The sequence below is a fragment of the Mercenaria mercenaria genome, chromosome 7 (genome assembly GCF_021730395.1).
Source record: "Mercenaria mercenaria strain notata chromosome 7, MADL_Memer_1, whole genome shotgun sequence".
NCBI lineage: Eukaryota > Metazoa > Mollusca > Bivalvia > Venerida > Veneridae > Mercenaria > Mercenaria mercenaria.
In genome coordinates this window covers 80,766,068-80,790,310 of record NC_069367.1, presented here as the reverse complement: position 1 = coordinate 80,790,310, position 24,243 = coordinate 80,766,068, and the positions used below count along the sequence as shown (strand labels likewise).

Genomic DNA, 24,243 nt, shown 5'->3' with positions numbered 1-24,243 from the left:
ATTTAACTTCTCCTTTATCTACTTTAATTGCATCTATAAGAATGAAAATGCAATTTTGGTTGATTGTTACATTATTACCATTTTGAACTAAACCAGGACTAGCATTTACAAATTTCCATTGAAATAATCCAGCAGATGTTAAAAACAAAGGAGGTTTTCTTATTATTTGCCTTTCTATTTTATTTACTTTTTCATTTATATTATTGAATATTCCCATTATGTAAAAAATGGAAATTAATTAATTAATCAACCAAATAGAATCTGGCATAACTTCCCGGTTCTATAGTATATTCAATCGGTGTGTTTTCTAAATTTGGCCAAATTGTAAATATCTTTCCTTTGCTTAAATTACTTTCAATTTTTTTCTTAAAAACCAGTGTTGTATTTTTAACCTCAGGTGATATAAGCTCAGGTTTGTTTGTGTGATCATTCGAGCCAAAAAGAAAATCAAAACTTTCACCAGAGTATTCAATGATAATATTCATTTCAATTATGCAATCCCCATCTTCTTTGATTTGAAATACACCATTTTCTGCTTGAATAAAATTTTTATAATCCGTAATCTTATTAGCTCGTATTCCAAATAATGCAAAAAAATCTTTGGTATTTGTCACTTTTTGTGATAGCTGTTTATCTTCAAAATCAAATCTTCCTCCAAAATAATTCTTTACATGTAGTTGTCTGCTATTATAATATTCAAAGAGAAACACTTCACATCTTACTATTTTTTGTAGTTCTTCTATTGCTTTATATTTATTTTCATGTTCAAGAATTACTTCAGCTAAATCATCAACTCGTTTTGTTGTAGAAACTTCAGAAGCAGACAGATTGTCAACAGTATTTTTTGTTCTAGCTAATCGTGTTTCTTGTTTTAAGAAAACATTTTTTACTTTTGTAATTTCTTCTGCATTAGTGGTAACTGCTTCAGCATTAGTTGAAATTGCTTTAGCATTAGCAGTAATTGATTCTCCTTGTTTAGCTGATTTTTCAACTACAAAGTTCAGTTCATTTTTATTTTCTTCAACTTTAGCATTAAGCTGCTCTGTATCTTTTTGTAATAGAACTGTTAGTGTATTTAAGTCTGCGTACTTTAAATTGTGACGTGTGTCAACAGTACTAATCAAGATCCGAAGTTGTTTCTTAAAATTTTCTATGTTAGAATTAAGCTCTTTTTTAAAGTTATCTAATGCTGTGTCATGATCATCACCTCTTTGTGAAGCTGCCTTTTCAGGTTCAGATTTATATTCTGCAAATTTATTTGAAAATATATCCAATAAATCCTGATTGTTTTTTACCATTTCACTATTTAGTTTATTTATTTCTGTTCTGATATCTAACTGATACATATTTTGTCACTTTTTCTCAGCTTCAATAATCTTGTATTTTAGTTCTTCATGTTAAATCATACTATCTTTTAATTCTTGAACTTGAGTGTATAACATTTCAAAATTAACCCGTAATACTTCTTTCATCTGACCATCTGTCAAATCAGATTTCTCTTCAAGTTCTTTAATAGAATCAACCATAGCTTTCATTTTTTTTTCAATTTTACCTTGTAATTCAACTATTAATAATGAATTGTTTTTAAAATCTTTTTCTAATTCTTCAATATTCTTTACTTCTTCTTCTAGTGTCTGTTTAATACTTTTGATATCTTCAAGTTTATAGTCTTCTACTACACTTTGAATATTTTTAACACAAACCGTTTTGAAACTGCATCATTGGGTTTATCCGGATTTCCTAGGTTGAATATTTCATTACCTCCCATATCTAATGCTCTGTTCATTGTGTTATCAAGTTCCTTATTTTTATGAAGATACGATTCCATGTCCTTTTTAAGCTTTTTGAATTGTTTTTAGTAGCATAATCACTTAAATCAATATCAAATTGAACTTTACTTATACTGTCTGGTTCACTTATTTGTTTTACATCATTAAAAACTCCCATTATATAATTATTATATAATTCCTGTAAAGTTTTTTCTTTAAAACTTCCTTGGTTTGTCAACATATAAGAAATCATATTTTTGTTTTGTTGCATTAGCAAAAGAGTTGTAATCTATATTTTGTTCATTACAAATCATATCATTTTCTCTTTTACCTGGACTTTCAAATAAAATATAGTGTGAACAGTTAATTCGAATATCTTTTGGTGTTTTATAGTAAGACTGACTTAAATAAATAACAGAACAGTTTTTGTGACGTCCTTGAATAAAGTATTTTGTTATTTCATTTTGAACCTTTTTTTCTTCACATATAAAATCATCAAATACTACTGCTTTTTGTTTTTCTGGTTCAAGATCATTAACGTCAATTATTTCATTATTAGAATATTCAAGTATTTCATTTGGATCTAATTCAATTTCATCTGCAATTTCATTTAAGTGATTTATTAAATCCTGATATTTAGATTGCTCTAGGTTTTTAGCATACAGGTATAATTTATCATAAAATATCAGAGGTTTTCGAAGCATATGCATTAATGTATTTGTTTTTCCTGATCCGGAAGATCGAAATATAAACATTCTAAAACATAAATCTGGCATAAATGGATAAAATTGCTTAAAGTTATTAGATTTATTGTGTTTTTTTTTTGTATCATAATTAGGAATTTCCATTATATAATAATATTACATTATCTTACATTAGCTTATATTATTATATAAATGTTAGCAAAACTTAAAGAAATGAGAGAAATAAACAACCTAGTTGGGCAAAAAGTAAGAGCTAAAAGAGAAGAAATAATGAGAGAAAAAATCAGAAAAGCTACTGGCCGAGAAATGTATATAGAAATTTATAAACCAATAACAGAAGGAATAGAAAGTCAAAAAGAACAATTGTCAAGACAATTAAAAGCATTACCTGGAATTAAAGAGCAATTATCGTTACTTCCAAAAAGTATTTCAGAAGATCCGACACAAGGTATTAATGAAATAACTAAAGGAATGCAGGAAGAATCTAAAAAACAACAAGCTTTAAAACCAACTATCTATAAACCAATAAATTGGGAAGATGAATATACCGGATGGGTTCCTGAAGATGAATTTAAGAAATTAGAAGATTACGGAAGAGAAAAGATGGGAATTGGGAATAACTGAAACACCGTTATCAACAGCAAAAAAATAACACCAGAAGAAATAAAAAAAATAATTTTTGAAAATTATGAGGATGATGAGGATGATAAGGATGATGAGGAAGATAAGGATGATGAGTATGAAAAAGCTAAAGAACTTCCTAAAATAGTTCCTGAAAAATCGGAGGTAATATCGAAAGAAGTTGAAGTTAATTTTAATAGACCTATTGATTTGGAACTTTTAGATATAGAAAAATATAAAACACCAAAAGATTTGTTTAACCTAATTCGCGCTATACAAATAACTGAGAAAGACTTAGATGATATTAAAAATATTGCATCGGAGGATATTTAAAAAATGGGTAATGATTCTGGCGCAATAAAGAGAATGAAAAACCCCACAAATCTCGAGCTAAAGCAAATGGATGCAATTAAAACTAAGTCAAAAAATTTAAAAAAAAAATATAGAGATACGGTTGAAGATCATAAAAAAGTATGTGACAAAATATTCGGGAAAGGGAAAAAAACATCACAATCGAAAACAAAGTTTTCCTAAAAAATCAAAGGTTCTAAATCCATATAAAGTTTCACCAAATGGACAATATGGTAATTTAATTATTGACTTAAATAAACTTTATGGCCAAAACAAATTGATTGCTAAGGATCAAAGAACTGGAAAAGAAGTTATTAACGTTAAGGTAGATAATGATTTAATTGATTTAATTAATAAAAGATATAACAATAATAAAAAACATTCAATACTTTCTAGAAAAATATTTAAAGAATTAACAGAAAAATCAGGATTATTTATTAATAAAAGATCTATGAAATTTAAAAAAGTAATAAGGGGTCAAGGTTATGACGTTTGTCCATGAATCCAGAAGAATTAATCAATAACTTAGAGCTTATATGTGGTTCAATTGATGCTGGAAATAATAATGAAGAACTAAAACATGAAGGTATTAGCATAATTGATGAACTATTAAAAATGAGTAAATTGTTACCAAAAGAGCATGAAATGTTACATAAAAAATATTTTTCTTGAATATATAAATGGAACAAAAAATAGTATTAAGTTCTGAAGCTGTTAAAAACAATAATAAAAATACTCCAAGCGATTTTACAGTCAGATTCAGTCGTTCTTTAATTTTAGATAAAAATAAAACATATGTTGTTGGTTTGGATAGTATTAACACTATGACTTACTCTTGGCATAATATTAGTGACGAATACGATAATAAAAGAATTCGTTATAATAATGGTAAAGAATGGAAAGATATCATATTTACAAATGGTTCTTACAGTTATACAGACATTAATAATTATATCAGAGAAACATTACTAAGTAATGGTGATTTTGAATTTGATAAATCAGACATTGCTCCAACAAGTTTGGAATTTGATTTAAGTAGTTTTAAGATATTAATTTCAATTCATGATAAATTTATACTGGATTTAAGAATATCAAATTTTCATACATTGCTTGGATTGAGAAAAAAGCTTTGAGAAATACTGAATGGGGAATTACAACACCAAATATAACTAACTCTATGGATACAATTTACATTCATTGTGATCTTATTGATAATTCACTCGTTGATGGTAATTTTAGTGATATCATCTATGCTTTAAGTACAGCAGATTTAACAAGAGCTTATCCATTTACAAAAGAGCCAAACAGAGTCGGATATTTTGAAATAATAAAAATGTTATAAATTCAATTAGAATATATATTACAGATGTTTTTGGTAGAATAATTAATTTTAATGGGGTTGAAACAAGTTTTACACTAATTTTAAAAGAAATATAAATATATAATGTACAAAAAAGTTTATGATAAAAATAAAGGAATATTTATTTATGTTGATGCTCAAGCTGGAGAGGAAATTATAAACCTTCAATTGGTAGTGCTGGAAAAACAGTTCTTGAAACTGCAGGAGGAAAATCCGCCCTTGAAAGTGGAACAAAAAAGATTGGAACAGAAGTTGGGAATTTAGCTGTGAATAAAATTACAGAAAAAATTATAGGTTTCAAAAAACCCGCTCAGGTTGATGTTAAAATACCTGCTGTTGATGAATTCATTGCTAAGAAATTACAAGAAAATAAATGATAGTAAAAATAATAACGATAATAAGGAGGATATTAATATAAGATTAAATAAATTATTGTCAGGATCTGGGGCTTTAGCTCAGCGTAAACGTATTAACAGATTAGTTTATAAAACATAAATTAATATATAATATACAAGTTTAGAACAAAACAGTATTGTGAAAGATACGAACTAACTCCTATTCAATTAGATACACCTTTAATTTCTGCCTTGGGAAATAATGTTAAACAACAAAAAAGTGGGTATCACTTTACAATTAATGATAGAAGTTCATATTTTGATTGGTTTAATGGTTATTTTGAAGTAAGTTTTAAAGTTAATAAACTTGCTAATGGTAATGATTATGCTGATGGAGATCAAATTGCTTTAATTAATAATGCAGCTTCAATAATTGATCAACTAATAATTAAACAAAATTGTCCATGATTGTAATAATTTATATAAGGTAATAAATGTAAAAAAATTAGTTGAACTATGTAAGGATTATGCAGAATCAACTGGAACAAATGAATTTATTTATTTAGACGTTAACAAAAATGCTGAAAGTAGAAAGATAATGACGATTATAATCCAGGTTTTGCTATTAGAAAGGGTTTAAACCAGGGTGGTAATAATGTAAATGTTAAAATTCCGTTAAATAATTATTCATTTTTTCAGAGTTTGGAATAAAACATGTTACCCCCAAGTCAAATTCAAATAACATTACAATTAACAAATGATGATGAAATAATTTACAGAGCTAATGCTGCTGATGCAGGTAGGGTAATTGTAACTAAATTAATTTTGTGGGTTCCATGTTTAATTTTTAATCTATATTGAATTAATTTAATTTCTGAAAGATATATGAGAGCAACAAGTTGGAAATACCTCCGGGAAATGATAAGACAATCAACAGATACACAACAAAATAATAGAACTTTTAGAATAACAGCCGGTGTAAAAAAAACCCGAACATGTGTTTGTTTATTTACAACGACCTCATAAAAGTAATTCACAAGAACATAACCCACATTTATTAGATACATTTAAAGTTAATGCAGCAAATAATAATTGCACATTGGAATCTTGTCGTCTTGAAGTTGGTAACGGTGTTTTTTATCGCGAAACGGAATATAGAAGTATATCAAGAATTTATGATGATGTTCTTAATTGTTTTCATAAACAAATTAATAAAACCACTGGAAGTCTTTTAAATAGATTAAATTTTCAAAGTTTGTTTGGATTTGTTCATTTTAACTTAGAATTTAAAAATGAAGGAATTACAGAAGATCCTAAGCATATCACATTAACAGCTAAATTAAATGCTCCGTTAGCAGCTAATATCCATGTTTACGCAATTGTATTGTATGAAGAAACAGTTGAAATAAATACTATTGGAAATGAACTTGTTATTGTGTAAATAAAATATATATATAATGGCATCAAATTATATTGAATATAAAGTACATTTAACAGATGGGCAAAAGAAAAATTTAGCACAAGCCTATAACAACAAGATTCCATATACTTTTAGATTAAAATATGAACAATTACGTGGGAACTTTCCTTTACTTTTACTACTGTTTGCAGATCAAATTGCCCTTCCCTCCTTTTTGAAATCGATAGAGTTACTCTTTTACGTCACAAAAACCGTGAAGCTGAAGCTATTTTTGGAGCAATGCTGACAGGTTTACCCCGCCTCATTCATTCACTTTGTGGTGAAACTTTTTTCTTTATCTTTAGCTCTGACTCTATCTTTGAAGTATCGCCGTACTTGCATACATTGTAAAGTGCAATGAATAAGGGGATACTAGATATATATTGTTTCAAAAGTAGAATATAGAATATTTCAACTACGTTCACATGAAAACAGCGGTTTTTGTTTGTTATGACAATTATTATCGACGAAATTTCTAACCATGCAAAAGTATACATGGTTTTATAGAAAGGTATCATTGATCATTGAACCTTCAAGCTCCGCAACACTTGTAGAAAATGTAATTGTTTTATCCATAAAAACTGATTTATTTGATTTTTTTTTATTTTATTTTTTGGTGGGGTTTACGTGTAAAACTATGTGAATTTATCTACTATTTATTTGAAGTCGTTTAAACACTATATCAGTTATTAACATACAGGCAGTTGATAAGCCTTGTCTTCGTTCATGGAAAGAACCAGTTATAGTCTCACATAAGTCAAAATAATTCGACGTTTAGTTTGTTTTATATTTGTGAAGGTCACTCTAAAAGGACCAAAATAATTGAGGATAAATCGCAGTACTTATTGGTTTTATCGCTTGCACACGCCGATGCTGATTTTTATAAAATTTTATCATATTTTAGCTAGTTTTAACAGTTTTAACCAAAAATTGAAACAACTTTAACATGTTTTACATAGAACTGAAACAAAGGTAATAAAACAACTATAAGAAATCAAATAGTAAACATAGGAAGAAAATATCCTTTACAGTAATGTTAGGCAAGCATTTGTAAATAGATGTTAGGGACCTACGGTGGCATAAACAACATACAGAGCAGAGTAATGGATATAAGAAAGAAGTCTCCATAGGAAAATCCAGTAGTGAAAACGTACAATAAACAAGCAGACGACGACAGGCAACCGAAAACAGGTTACCAGGTAAATTTTAGATAAGAATAATACCGCGAAATTTAGGTGTCCCGTACACAGGAAACGCGTGTGGAGCTTTTAATATTCAACAGATTTGCTTCAAAATTTCAACGTCGATAAAAGATAGATGTAGCTAGAATATTAGGGCATTTTCATTAAGATACAAACTTTAAACTCATCAAAATTACATAAAAACGGCCGATTTTTCATAAATTTACCGGTAAAATTTTATACAGCGCGATCACAAATAGCTATTATGTCTTATAAGTAAATAAATTGAAATCAATGTGAAAAATAAAATTGGACTTTCGGCTAGAAAAGGCAAAAACAGAATAGAAAAATCTTTAAAAAGTAGAAAATGCCATCAATTTAAAAACATGCAGTAAAAACGAAATTGTTAACCATAATGCGAATAGTAAGTACATGGAGTAAATAAAAAAATGCCGATGACATAGGCGTGGCGTGTAACCTAAAAATAAACCTGTGTATGGAAATATATCGGACGTAAATAGACAGTTGTTATCAACCAGTCAAAAATATAACGATATTCAACTCTTGAGTAAAATTATTTGGACTACCTTTTGATACATATAAGTTTTATTTGAATTTATCTTATATTCGCAACAATATCAGCATTTAAACCCAAATCTGGCAATGACAATTTCTTTCGAGTGGAGAAAACTACTCGTAACTGTTTCCTAGGATCGCGTCAAATTAGTTAGACTAAGACTCACATATTCCGTAAGAAATTGCTGACTTTTTTTCAATTAAGGAAGCATGATCAGTTCCGGGAATCGAATTTATGCCCTTCAATCAACGACGAGCGAATCCAACAACTCGAGTCAGTCACGTTTTATAATTATTGTTAAAAAAAATAAACACGAGGTACATTATTTTAAAATATGCAGCAAAAGGTACTGAAATTTAGGCAGAAAAATGCCTGTAATGTATAAGAGGGTGTCTTTTTTCATATCCACGCTACCTAAATGTAGTTTACATTATGGCAAGATTCATTTAAATATTAAATGAAGATTGGTTCTAGTACATCTGTTACAATCCAGTTAAGCGCAGTCTATGTAAACAAGTTCATTCAGTAATTTTTACTCGTATCGGAAAGGCGGAGTTACCTGTATAGACGAGATCCAAAAATAGCTCCAGCATCGCTGTAAAGGTACAAGTTTATCGATTTAAGAAAAGAGGAAAGGGCAATTTGATCTGCAAACAGTAGTAACAAAAACACAAATTAATCAACTTGAAAAGTCTATTCGGAATAAGAAGGGATTAGAAATTACAATTTCAAAAAAAACAAATGTCCAGTCAAGGTCAAAATGGCGAATTTTTGGGAGCTTTAGCTGGTTTGTTAGGTCGAACAGTACTTCCGGTAGCTGCAAAAATAGCTCCAAAAATATTAGGACCGTTAGGCGTTGGAGCTTTGTCAGGACTTGCCAATACTGGTGTTAGTAAATTATATGGAAATGGTATGATTTCGGTAGCTAATGATAAGAGAAATATATATCACCATATCTTACACCTAATCAAAGAAAACAATTAGTGGGATCTGGAGTAATTAAATTAACACAAAAACAGAAACAAGACGGTGGCTTCTTAGGTATGCTGGCTGCTAGTCTATGGATACCTTTGTTTACATCCCTATTAAGTGGTAAAGGCATACAAATTGATTCTCAAAGAAGACCTTACAGACGAATTCCTACTGTAAAAAAAAATAAAATCTATAAACAAACCAATCTCTAACTTTGAAATTGAACAATGGGTGAAACAACTGAAAATTAAAAACTTTAGAGGTGTATTTAGTAGAAATAATCTACCAAAAACATCAATAAAAAAACAAGTGTTGAATAATCAATTTAGATGACTCTGTTGGGTCTGGAACACACTGGGTTTGTTATGTAAATAAAATATACTTTGACCAAACTTAGGGTTTTCTTCATAGTATTTTGTACTTTGACCCATTTGGACTTCCTCCGCCAAAAGAAGTAATCAGTTATATTCCGGATGTAAAATACAATAACATACAATATCAAGACAAAACAAATGTATTATGTGGTTACTATTGTTTATTTTTTATTAAAATGTTGCAAGATGGTATAAACATTTATGATTTATTGTATAACATACTAAAAGTTAACAATGTAAAACAAAATGAACAAACAATTATAAGTTATTTTAATAAAAAGGGTTAAAAATTATTCTGTAAATTGTTTTTCAGTCCGGGTGTAAAGTTTTATTTAGTTTTAAGATATTTCGAAAGTTAAATATATATATTTTCAATACTTTATGGAAGCTAAAAGCTTCCAGGGACTTACGTTCATCAAAAACCAAATGTTTTCACAGTAGTGGTTTTTGATTTGGCCAGCATTGGTTGGTTTTGACTGAGGGTTAGGGTCAATTTGGGGTTAAAGTGCGCCAAAACCCTCATAATCTATACTACTTTCGTTTAATTAAACAAATCTTGGAAATATAAATGTTGAAATGTAAAACCTTTTACAAAAATTTAAGAGCTATCACCTGCTATTTTTGCATAATAAACAGTTTATTAAAAAATTTAAAACCATACCGCGAAATCTCTGAAATACACTGTATTAAGATTTTTTTGAATGTATCAAGTAATTTACTTTTGCATTGTTCTAACGGCAGTTCTTTCCAAGTTTCGGACTAATAGTACTGAAACTTCTATCATTGAATGTTTTGCACTTTTTTTATGGAACAACATAACGACATTCAGAATTTTCAGACGCTCTCAAACCTTGTCTACTAGGAATATATTCTGTAAGCAATTCTGTTAAATACAGAGGTGCTCTGCCATTGTAACAGCTATGCATGAAAGAAACTATATTGAACTCAATTCTTGATTTCACCGGCAAACAGTGTAAGTGACAAATGCTTGTTTAGAACCGTCAAATTTCCTCCTGTTAAGGACAAGTTTTGCGGACATATTTTGAATACGTTATATCTTATGAACCTCACAATTAGCTACACCAAACAGTATGACATTGCAATAATCCAGATGTAAAATAACTAGAGACAAAACTAAAATTTCAGTGGCTGTTTTTGTTAAGTATTTTCGGATGTTCTCAATTCGTAGGTAATTCAACATGACTGTACGACATTTGTGATTTACATGATCTTTAAAGTTCAAGGTTTCGTCACGAAATGCACAGAGATATGTAATTGTACTTTCACGTTTGATACCATCATCACCAATGTTAATGGATTGTAAAACATTTGTTTAATTGAGGTCTGCTACCAAACATAATAATCTCAGTTTTAGAAGTGTTCATTTTCCGTATGTTGATATTCATCCAGTCATTGATTACAACTGCGCGCATTTCAAGGTCTCTGATCGCTTGTGATTCTACATAAACAGATGTAGGACGAAAGCTTTTATTTGCAGTATGTTCATCAGCAAAACCGTAGACTGATTTCGGAATGACATCAAAAAGAGTTCCAGCATATGTGAGGTACAGCCACGAACCAAAGTAACTGCCCTGGAGCACACTGCATTCAAGATGGCGGTCTGATCAACATACACTGTTGATATTAATCTTACAAGTACGAGGCCTTAAATAGGAGTCTACCCATTGAAGAGCTATATCACAGACGCCATATTGTGCTTTAAGGACATCTAGAAGTATGTCGTGGTCGACTGTGTCAAATGCCACAATTTAGTCAATCGCAATGAGGGCCGTGACTTCTTTTTTCTTCATACCTATTAGAAGATCATTGAGCAACCAAATTAGCGCAGATTCATAGGAGTGGTACTTTTTGTATGCAGAATGGTTCCTAGGCAAAAGACTGTTTTGATTTACACTTGTTTAATCTGTAAAGAACATCTTTTTCAATAAGTTTTGATAGAATGATAAATTACTTACAGGACGATAACTGGAAAGCTCTGGTTCAAGACCTGCTTTTAGCAGAGGTCTAACAACTGCTTGTTTATATTTCCCAGAGAAAGCACCTTGCTGTAATGAGAGATTCACCAATTTAGTGATACTTGAGAGATGTTTATCTCCATGTGATTTCAGAATACGAGTTGGCAAACTATCTTACTCCGAATTCTTCGTCTTGAGTCAATGCAGTAAATTTGTTTAAATTTTGTATATCTTATATTTGGAGTTCAAAGTTATGATTTTCACTTAGGGATGGACGTATTTTTGAGACTTTTGACATGAATAAAAAAAGCAAATTTTTCGGCCAATGAATTATTAGACTCTCCTTGAGGCAGCGGGTTTTCAGATGTGGTACCAGTTAGTTCAGATACCAATCCATACAGAGTCTTGGAATCACCTTTAGCGTTCTCTATCTTTTCACTGAGTGTGTTTCTCTTTTGACGTTTGATTTCAAAATTGTAATCATTTCTTATTTGTTTATACGGTTTCACCATAACGCCTCCATGTACGCTCGGACTTTCTAACTTGTTGCTTTAGATGTTGCAATATTTTTGAACCACGGTTTGGGTTCTCTCTGAATTATAATGTTTTTCTTTTATGGGAGCGTGCTTATTCAGGACATCGTCTGTTTCCATTCATTGGACAAACTCTTTCACAAACTGATCTATATTCTGTGAATCAACGTTTATTGCACTTAGGTCGCTGGAAAATTCTGATTCGTTCAAATTTTTAAAGTTTTTAAATGATACGGTTGCACTAGTAAAAGTTTCTTTTTGAACATCTAAGAGAATCTTAACAATACAGTGATCAGATGAAAATTGGTTCAGACTCACACTTCTCTGCATGAACACAATTAAGTGACTCAGTTATGACTAGATCCAAGCTATGTCCTGTATGTGTACTGTAATTAACGTGTTGTTCCAGGCCCATTGCTACTAGGGAGTCCTTGAAGTTTGAAATAGAACTGTTGTCATCGTTTATATGCAAGTTGAAATCTCCCATTATAAGTAAATTGTCATAATGTGGTAAAATATTTTCAATAAAATAAAAATATTCATCAACGAACTGGTAACAAATCGATGGAGCCGGGGGTCTACACACACCCACTACGTGTATGGTTAAATGTTTGAAAACGAATTTCCAAATACTATATTCAAAGCTTCGAACAGTGCCGTGAGTTACCCTTCGCATATTGATCGTGTTTCTACAAGTGATCGCAACACCACCGCCTTTTCGATTTTTTTTAAATAACGTGTAATTTATATTTATTCTGGTTAAGTCAGAAGTTTCAAACTGATGCTGTTTCTCGTCCGAGTACCAAGTTTCAGTCAAAAGAGCGAAATCTATTCTCTCATCCCGGAGGTATATGCCCACACAATCATCATTTTTTCACAACAGATCTACAATACACTAAGCTTTAGTATCTTGAACAATGAAATGGGTCCAATCGCTAAGGTAACTATGTCTTAAACTAGCTGACAAATGATTTAAAATGTCATTTGTTTAAATGTATAGCTGGTGAGACCAAATATCTCATATAAAAGTTTATTTCTGGCTACCCGTTTAACAATGTTTCGTAAACGATTTCAGTTAGGAGCTAAAAACATTTCAGGGATCACTCAATGTTTCAAACTAACAACCTTGAACTAATCATAATAATCTCAAATCCCTATTAGCCGGAGAAACTATACTTGACTGGTCCTTTTGTTGAAGTTCCTTTAAGACAGTGTCTTTGAATCAACAACATACGAGTCCCATCGCATAGACGCTCAGCTTAATTCCTCTTAATTGAAGCTGCAACTCAATATGTTTGCCCTGACTCCTGGATGCTCAGCGACTATATGCTATCACATATAGCACTCAACTTCCAATTTATACCTAAACAGAAGTGAGCTTTGATCGGTGCTATTAATAGAACTTGTTTCTGATGGGACCAAATTTGAACATAGTATTATATAAAGAGTACTTGCTCTAACGAATAGTTGGTTCCCTTTCAGTATTGAATATAACCTAATGTGTGATGCTGGGAACCAGCTATCAATGTAGTGAACCCAAATCGTCCATAAATGACACAAATTCTATTATTTAGAAGTCAATTATAATTATAGCAATGATAGAATAAAAAGGAGCTTATGTGCTACGTTAGTAATATATTAAATAGATAAAATATGCTGACAGAAACACAGAAACGTACAATGGAAAACCTTTCCGCAAGTGGCTTCGATTAATAATTTACCCGAGTAAAATATTAGTAAGGACATCTGTATTAAGTCTTGTGACGATGTGATGAATACGCAAAGCAAAATGCATACAATTTGTGTTAGAATGTGGATGGACTCCGGCACTATAAGCGTGGTAATACATGCATTATTTCAGGTTACTCTGGGCCCACGTTACCACAAAACCTGCTGCGTTGTCGTTCTTGTTCAAGAGCCAGAGACCTTTTGGACTGTAACCATTTAGCATTCTGTGACGCGACTCTCGAGGTAATGGTTTGAGGGTTTAATTTCGTGTATTTGTATGGCATAAACATCGGATTAAATTCCTAGCAGTGATGGTTGAGGCGGTGACATTTTAGCATACTGGCATTTAAATTACAATTACTTATTCAATAGTTTGCTTTTCATCTCCATTTTATATCTACCACTGACAAAGAAATCGTATTTATTTTCATCGCTGCTGAAAACCTGGGTGAAGAAAAAATTATCTGGATATAGTTTCGAATAGAAATATCTGGCTGGAATGTGACTATTTAAGCAGTAACTTGGCATAGCCCCGTTACAATCTAAACAGATAGTAGTTGTTGTTGTTGTTGTTGTTGTTGTTGTCATAGTTTATTATGGACATAAAGGCCAATACTTTGTTATTTTTTACTTTTGGTAATTATTACCTCACATACTTGTCAACAAATTAGAAAGTATTATTCAATCAATCAGCATTTATTACCTCTTTTCATGACTCTGAGCAGCATTTACCACCCACATTCCTTGTTGGAACAACTGCCTCATATGTTTGAACATAGAAGTCAAAGAACTATACCTTATTTTTTGACAAAAGTAATGTTTGAAGGAAAGAAGCTGTAAACACGTGTTTGTTAAGTCCATTAATCCACAATTTTTTTCCTTCAAGGATTGTTATATGGAACAAATTTTCACAGACCAGCATACAGTGGAGTACAATGGAGGTTGTAGGTCTAAAAGCGTAAGTGATTTATAAGTAGCTTTTAAGTATTGTGCTGTTGTTTGATTTGAAAACTTTAGATCATGATAAAATTTCCTTTGACAAAAAAGAACTAAAATTTTCATTTTAATTATTTATGCATTTCACAACTTGAAAAAATTTCGAGCATTGCAAAAACGTGTATCTCAGCTTACATGTGTTATTTTCCAGGTATAAACTAAATTCATTATAAAAGCAAATCAGAATCGTATATATATATATATATATATATATGTAATACAACACAGTTAACGTAATATGAACCTGTAATAATTCGAAATAAGTCGCACACCACTGCTTTTTGTTGGGCGATAGCTTTACAACGTCAAAACATAGATGCTAAATTGTTGCTACTTCTACTCAATTGATAATAAGTGTGCTTATATTCAAACGATAATGTCAGAATTATTTGTATGTTTGATATATTGATAACGTAATACATAAGCACAGATAGTGTTTGACTCCCTTTTCATGCTATCATTGCTATAATTAATGTTGAACCGCTGTTAATAATAGGATTTTGGTCATTTGTGGCTGATGTCGATTTATCATGTCGATAGCTGGATCCCAGTATGTCATATACTATAGTTTAATGGAAACCGGATATTTGTTAGAGCAAGTACTTGTTGTAAAATACTATGTATAAATTTGGACCAACCAGATACAAGTTCTATATTACAGTTGGACGCTACGCTTTCTTCTTTGATTGTGCCTGACGGAACAGGTGGAGGACTCTATGATTAGTAGTTTCTAAATCCCAACAGGACTGAGCTATTATGATTTCCTTCTTCTGGCCTGTTTTGTCGGGCCCTTAAGGGTGTTTCCATTGTTGCTCTGTCTTCTGCAAAGGCATTGAGTACATGCGTTTAAGGTTCTTAAGGATTGCATTTATATATATATATATACAAGAACATTTTTGTGTTTTCTATTACATGCCTTCTGTTGCCATTACGTATATTAGGGTTTCACCTGGCGGGTATAGCTTTTATTTACGCTGTCTTGTTACTTTGGAACATGGTGTGGGGTAAGAGTGAGGTAAGGTGCTCCATAAACCGGTTTAAACTCCCCTGTTGTGGTTTTGCCACTGACCGTTTCAAGGCGGTGCCCCACTGTGTTCCAGTATTTGTTTGTTTTGTCATTGCGCGTTTGTGTGTGTGTGTGTGTGTGTGTGTGTGTGTGTATGTGTGTGTGCCTTGGGGGAGGCTGCGTTTTTGGAACCAATGGCACCAATCAACTCACGTCTGCTGAGGTATAAATCGGTAGATGGAGGACAGAGAGATCATTCTGTATCCAGCGATTGAAAAAGACACGTCGAGGATTTAACTATATTTTTTGTAATAATTTATCCTGGTACCTTGATGAGGAATCTATTGCAATTACACTGTCAGGGCGGATACATCATTAAAAAGAAAACGTTTGAAGTTCATAAAGTAAAAAAGAACTGTAGAATTTCAACAAGGTTTCGAGTTATAGGACCAGCGCATATGAGTTTTACCTAAAGGGTGTTTGAATGCTATAAACGATAGCAAATATACTGAGAATCGGAAGTCTGAGGCAGAGATATAGGTTTTTGTGATCTACTAAGAAAGAAGGGGAGTTCCAGCTTATAGACAAGGTTCAGCGTTATTGGCGAACTACTGCCAAGGTATCAGGGTTATACCTATATATAGTTGAATGCGATAAGTGATAGCATAATGGCGCTGAGCATTCAGGAGTCAAGGTAATCTTATTGAGTAGCAGCTTTAATTAAGAGAACAAAGGCTGATATGCGATAGGACTTGTATGTTGTCGTTCAAAAAAATTGTCTGAAGGGAACTCCGAAACAAAGACCAGTCAAGTATAGTATCGCTAGCCTATAGGAGTTTAAGCTGTTGATTTTCAGTGGAAGTTTGATAGTTGAAACATTGAATGATTTTTGCCTGAACCCTGAAATTATCTTGCTTATAATTTAAATCATTACGAATCATTGGTACGGAATCATTTAGGTAAGGAAGCTAGAGGAAAATTTCATATATGAGATATTTGGTCTCGCCAGTTATACGTTTTAACAAAAGACATTCTACATCGTTTGTCAGCTAGTCTAAGACATAATCACCTTAGCGATTAGACCCATTTCATTGTTATTTCAAGATACTAAAGGCGTAGGCACTCCTCTGGGTTATATAAATTTTGAATAATATTGAAACGGAAAGAAGAGAGTTAGAGACGAGATGAAGACAGGCTCAAGAAGCTGAGATAAAACTATTGTTCGAGCCCGAACAAGCTGAAAAGAAGAGATTGTATGAGATTAAGCGTTTGAAAGAAGAAAGGGCTATAAAGGAGCAAGATTTAGCATTTAAGGAACATGAGTTGGAGTTGCTTCAGATAAAGGCTGAAGCCGGAGCCTTAGGTGCAGATAAAGCTACTGATCTCCTGAGTAGTAAAACATTACGGCCAAGGCTACCGAAGTTCGAGGAAAGTAAAGATAATATTGATGCATACCTCGAACGATTTGAGCGATTTGCAAAAGGTCAGGGATGGAAAGAAGAAATATGGGCTGTGAGCCTTAGCTCGTCACTGACAGGAAAAAGCCTAGACGTATATACAAGCATGCCTCCAGATCAAGCCAATGACTATCCTGCATTGAAAAAAGCAGTTCTGAAGCGTTATCAGTTAACAGAAAACGGTTTTAGATCGAAGTCCAGGGAATTTAGGCCAGAGCGAGGCGATACTGTTTTTCAATTCATGGCAGGGCTGGACACTGGTTGAACCTCATTTCAGTAGATGGACAGAGATAGCAGAAGTTGACAATACGTTTGAAATGCTGAAAGACCTTATGATCAGAGAACTGTTCATCTAATCTTGTTCCAAGGACCTCGCTTTATTCTTAAGGTGGTTCGCGGATTTCCTACTAAATTTCGAAGTATGATAAATAAGACTAATATTCGGTCTATATGTTTTATCATCTAAATATTAATACTTTCCGAGTCCACATTTTCTTTGAGGACTGCCCCCTAGCGGCACATGTATTTTTCAAGGGAAATCGCCGTTTTTCTGTCAAAATGACATTATAATTAATGTTAAAACATTTTTCCGAATTCAGCAATATAGCTAAAATGCGCTTTTACACTAAATACCAGTAAAATACTTTGTTTTCCGCATTCTTGCTATCATGTAAATAACAAAACATTACAATGCAAATGGCTGTTTTATTTATTTCTTAGTTTTATCAGTCTTTTTAAAATGTTTGAAACACAAAAACACCAACAGAAAAACATAAAATGAAATCATAGTCACTGGACTGTGGTAACTTTTTTTCATATTATAATCAGCACTGAAAGATTATGCTTCGGTTCGGAATAGAATTTAGATGGACAAACCTTCATCAAATAAGAACGACCCCAATTTGTTGCCGAAATTCTAACACCGAGATTTTTTGTATGTACAACAGTGAACCATGTAAGTTTCCTTGAAAACATCTGACAGAAACAGCGGGTCTGAAAAATGAATGGTTGCCTCTCAACTTTTCACAAACAGCCCCAGTTCAACCACTCTTCTTTCATCTTTCCATCCTAAAATGTCGTCTGCGTTGACTGTATCTTTTTATTGTATTTCCTGAATGTTTTGAAGCGAAATATATCAGAGTTTTATTTTCGATATGTCGTTTGGAAACACGTTTTCCCTCAATACGGTCTTGCATTGTGCATTCACGTTAACATTTCAAACTTCATGCACTAAGCGCCATTAAAATGAGCTTTATTCAAGAAACCGTTTCAAGTGACTGAAGTACATTTTTTACCGTATGAGGCATTACCTCATTTATTCATCATCTGCTTAAGATTCCATAAAGAAAGAACATACTTAGTATTTATCAAAAATAAAACACATTGAATTTATATATTGAAAATATTCAATAGAGGTTTAAAAAGTGATAACAATAAAATACACTTTTACGTTATAATGAAAATCAAAACTCTCTAATTAAAGTTATATATCATAACGTAAAAGAGACACTTTGATGTTTTTGCCACTGTTCAAAATGTTCCTTTTCGATAAATAAGTATTTTCATTTTTGTCTGGAAAGGAGTTTCCTCAAAGTTCGTATCTTGTAAACAGTGGATTCGATGTTAGCTTCTAGTCTTGTCGGGAAATGATTAAAGGAACCTACATTTGAAAATAAAGAATTCTGATCGCTCCGTTTTAAAACATAGCGGCTAAAACCGAGCCTCAGCTCGTCACTGACAGGTGACTCCACCCCCCCCCCCCCCCCCTACACCCTAACCATCAAGCCCTACCTTACCCCTATTACGGTTATCTCCTTATTTGATTATTTGAGGCATTTCGCAATAAAATTACTCACTGAACACTAAAACTATACTTACCCGTGAATACGGAGCCAGATACGCGTGTTATGTGTTATGCAAGATTAAACCATTGATGCCATATTCAACAGTTATAGTACATAATACAACACGGCATATTTTATGCCAAACTTGGTGGACACGAACATGTTGAAAATGTCACCGAAACTATGGTCAAGTAGCTTTAACTGACTCTGATATATATTACTAGATAATATATTTGATTTGTAAAATACGGAACAATGTGCATCATGTGAATATATTTAAATAAAAACGATTAGATTTTTATGAACTTTGATTGTCCTGTATATATCGATGAAAGACATAATGAACTCAGCGTTTGCGCAACGTTAACGCCGTAATTGGAAAATCAACGTGACAATATTTAGACTTCTAAAACGAATAAAAAGTAAATTTACAAAAAAATATGCCGTGAAGACCCCTATTTATTTTATTTCATTTTCTTGTTCACAAATGATTTAAGAAGGATATATTTGAAAATCAATAACTTTGACCGTTCAGTTTTATTTTATATCGGCTAAATGGCCTAGAAATACATAGTTTTTTTTCGTCATATTTCCCCAACCCCTACTACGGATATCTCTTTATTTAAGCATTTTCCAAATGAAATAATTCACAAACCGCAATATGTAAACAATAACATTGAATTCTGCTATATTCTTGAGTTTGAAAAAACGTTATTACAATAATTTTAATGCCTTTAAGACAGAAAAACCGGCCATTTTCTTTGAAAATTACATGTGCCACCAGGTGGCGCTCCTCAAAGGAAATGTGAATTCGGAACGTTTTTATTTTTTCTCCAAATGATGTTTGTTTGTTTGTTTTGGGTTTAACGCCGTTTTTCAACAATATTTCAGTCATGTAACGGCGGGCAGTTAACCTAACCAGTATTCCTGGATACTGTACCAGAACAAACCTGTTCTCCGCAAGTAACTGCCAACCTCGCCACATGAATCAGAGGAGGTGGAGGACTAATGATTTCAGACACAATGTCGTTAATCAAACAGACATGGAGAACATACGCCCCGCCCGAGGATCGAACTCGGGACCCCGCGATCCGTAGACCAACGCTCTACCTACTGAGCTAAGCGGGCGGGTCATTTCTCCAAATGAAAGGCCAAACAAAAGACAGGAGATATTAGTACATACAAACATTACATCAGTCTTATATCTCATACTTCGAAAATTTCGTAGGAAACCCGCGAACCTCCTTTAAAGAAAGAGTTGCAAAGTCGAGAGCTGGGATTACAAAGTTGGCAGAACAATATATTTAAGCTTATGGTGGCTCTATCACATCTAACCGGATGAATAGAAGCAATTTGTCACAGCCGTCGACCAAGGTTAAACCAGTGTCTCAGCCTTCACAAAGAGATAGGCCAGCGTTTAAAAAGCCCACATGTTTCATTTGTAATAAAGAAGGTCATATAGTTAGAGAATGCAGAGACCAATCCAAGAAAAAAATGGGCGGTGCTACTTTGGCTAGAAGAGGAATATATTACGATAAATAGAGAGAGGAAGACAGGGAACGCAAGACTCTATACCTAACGACTGGTAAAAGGAACGCCAAACGCAGAAAGACATTCTGATGAAAGGAAAGTTTCAGTCTTAATTAAAGCAGTATCATTAGATGATCAACGTTTAAAAGACAACAAAAGGTAAAAGGAACTTGGTATTGAAGAAAGGGTATATAGGTGATAAAGAAGTTCTAGTCTTGAGAGATACAGGGTTTGAGTTGGCAGCTGTCAAGAAAGATCTCGTATCAGAGAATCAAATGTCAAATATATATAGATTTTTTATTGTTGCGATTGATGGAGGTTCAAGACCAGTTCCTGCAGCAAAGATACAGGTTGAAACAACATATTTTACAGGTGAAATGAAGGCAATGGTTGTGCCAAACATGATATGCGATTTGATAATTGGTAATATAAAAGGAGTTTCAGATAGGATAGAACATAAACTGGAAATCCCGAGATGAAAGACAGTCTTCATCCGGCGAAGATGTTGCTGCAACTTTGATGACGAAAACCCAGAATGCGAAAAATGTAGAAACTACGGAACTGTCTGATGTTTGCAAAGTCAAAGAGTAAACGTTTCATGAAGAGCAAATGAAAAATGCTCAGAAAGATGATGAGACAATAAAGGAACTTTGGACTTATGACTTAGATAGAACGAAATCGAAAACGAAAAGAGGTTTTAAGTTTCAGTATGAAGTGCGGAAAGACGTATTATATAGAATCGTCGTGGAGAAGAAGGGCAGATTTGTTAAACAGCTAAAGAGACAGTTGATTAAATACGAACGAGTTTTCACTGGCCAGGCATAACAAATGAATTAACAAGGTTTTGCCGGTCATATGATGTATGCCGGAAAGTTAAGGCTGACTTGGCATCGAAATGTAATAACATTACATATGGTTCACAAGAATATAGGCATCCAAATAGAACAGAAAGAAACTGGAGACAATCTGATGTCAAACCAGAGTCACACAATTGTGATGATGGAGGATGGAACCGAATTCGTGAGAGGTCATCTATTAAGTACATAAACAGAGGAACACGTTGTGATATCAGAAAGTGTATGGATAGAGATATTAACAAACAAAATTACAGGGGTTATAAAGACCGTGGCTCTGATTATACGAAGTCATGGAGACAAAAAACATGGAGACGATCTCGGTAAAAGATTTATATGTAGGGCCGACAGGAGTTATTATACTAAAAGAGGTTTCGGTGGTAACAATTATGTCAACAGAAAAGATGACAAGTACTCTTGCGGTGAATGAAACAAATAAAGAACATTTATAATGATAAATAGAAGATGAATGTTGCATGATATTTATGAAACATCGCATGTTATGTTGAACAGTAAAGGTGTTTTATATTTGATAATATTTTCAGGAAAATGACTTAATTCGTTATTGATGACAATCGTAAATGATTTGTAAAATTCGAGAAATAGTAAAAAGAAAAGAGAATTTTGAATACAAATTTTTCCTTACGTTTTTGAAACAACTGAAGGTTTCTTCTTGAGAAGGGGCAACTGTCAGAATAATTTGTATGTTTGATATACTGTAAACGTAATTCATAGGCACATATACTGTTTGACTCCCTTTTCATGCTATCATTGCTATAATTATTGTTGAATTGCTGTTAATAATAGGCTTTTTGGTAATTTGTGGCTGATGTGGGTTCATTATGTCGATAGCTGGATCCCAGCATTACACATTTTGTCATATACTATAGTTAAAGGGACCCAGATATTTGCTAGAGCAAGTACTCGTTGTGAAGTATTATGGATAAATTTGGACCAATCAGAAACAAGGTCTATAAATAACACCAGTCAAAGCTCACGTCTGCTGAGGTATTAATAGTGTACATTGGAGGACAGAGAGATCATTCTGTATCCAGCAATTGAGGAAGACACATCGAGGATTTAACTAATTATTTATCCCAGTACATTGATGAGGAAGTTATTGCAATGCACTGTCAGGGCGGATATATTATTAAAAAGAAAACGTTTGAAGGTTATGGACTAAAGACGAGTTGCAAAATTTCAACAACGTTTCGAGCTATAGGGCCAGCGCATAGGAGTTTTACCTTAAGGATAGTTGAATGCTATAGATGATAGCAAATACTGACTGAGAATCGGAAATCTGAGGCAGAGACATAGGTTTTGGTGATGTACTGGGAAAGTAGGAGAGCTCCCGCTTATTGACGAGGTTCAGCGTTATTGGCGAAGTACGGCAAAGGCAACAGGGTCGTAGCTATATGGTAGTTGAATGCAATAAGTGACAGCATATAGGCGCTGTGCATCCAGGAGTCAAGGCTACCTTATTCAGTTGTAGCTTTAATTAAGAGAACATAGGACGAGCATCTATGCGATAGGACTCATATGTTGTTGTTCAAAGACATTGTCCGCAGGGAACTTTGACGCAGAGACCAGTCAAGTATAGTATCTCTAGCCTAATATGAGTTGAAAGTTGAAAGTTGATAGTTGAAACATGAATGATTTTTGCCTGATCCCTTAAATTACCTAGCTCATTATTGAAATCATTTATGAGTCATTGGTACACGAATCATTTAGGCAAGGAAGCAAGAGGAAAATTTTATATATGAGATATTTGGTCTCATAAGCTAAACGTTTTATCAAAGGACATTCTACATCGTTTGTCAGCTAGTCTAAGACATAGTCACCTTAACGAATGGACCCATTTTATTGTTCAAGATACTAAAGGCGTAGGCACTTCCCATGGTCATATAAATCGTACCCTGACAGATAACGCCCAGTTGGTGGCCATATAGTTTATCTTAACTAGTCTGACATGTTTATATTTGTTTGTTAAAAAGTACAGAGTTTATACTGACGAAACAAATCGTAGCCGTGCATGAAAATGTATTTCTGTACAAAAGGAACATTTTACGGGATGTTTATTGATTTGAACAAATACATAAGTTTATACTGTAATTTGAAATTTTTATCTGCTACTTCTAAAACCTCCCTTGAAAAAATATTTTGGTACAAGCAACATTTTTATTGCTTGATATTGTATACACGACATTTTTATTGTTTGATTTTCCTACCAGAAATATATATATAATCACATGTAGTACTCAACTGAAACTTAGTTTTCTTACAATATATGTAAGTTAACAACAGAAAAAAATGTCAGTTTATAAAAGTTTTCAGATGCTACAGCTGTTTATCTTTATTCTAATTATATCGCAAATAATATTCATTGTTTTTGCATTAATATCATATTTTCATACTCAATCAAAACATATACTTTCATCGTGTTTAACTTGCTTTTTACTCTGCGGAACCCACATAAGTCTAACGGTCCTACCTAGGGACAATTATTTGCCTGTAAATGACACTGATTCAATCTTTTTAGATCCCGCTGTGCAGCTAACACGAAACATTTCATTCTTCTTCTCCCTTCTTCTCATTATTTTCATTGTTATTATATTC

At 32.6% G+C, this 24,243-nt stretch overlaps 1 protein-coding gene across 1 annotated transcript in view; it reads left to right on the top strand.

The window, feature by feature from the left end:
• The window catches only part of LOC123553861 (uncharacterized), a 59,182-nt gene that overhangs the window by 10,946 nt on the left and 23,993 nt on the right, over positions 1-24,243 (top strand). Inside the window, exons 4-5 of the mRNA XM_045343557.2 lie at positions 14,074-14,183; positions 14,827-14,898. Coding sequence (XP_045199492.2) covers positions 14,074-14,183; positions 14,827-14,898 — 182 coding nt within the window. The remainder of the gene's footprint in view (positions 1-14,073; positions 14,184-14,826; positions 14,899-24,243) is intronic.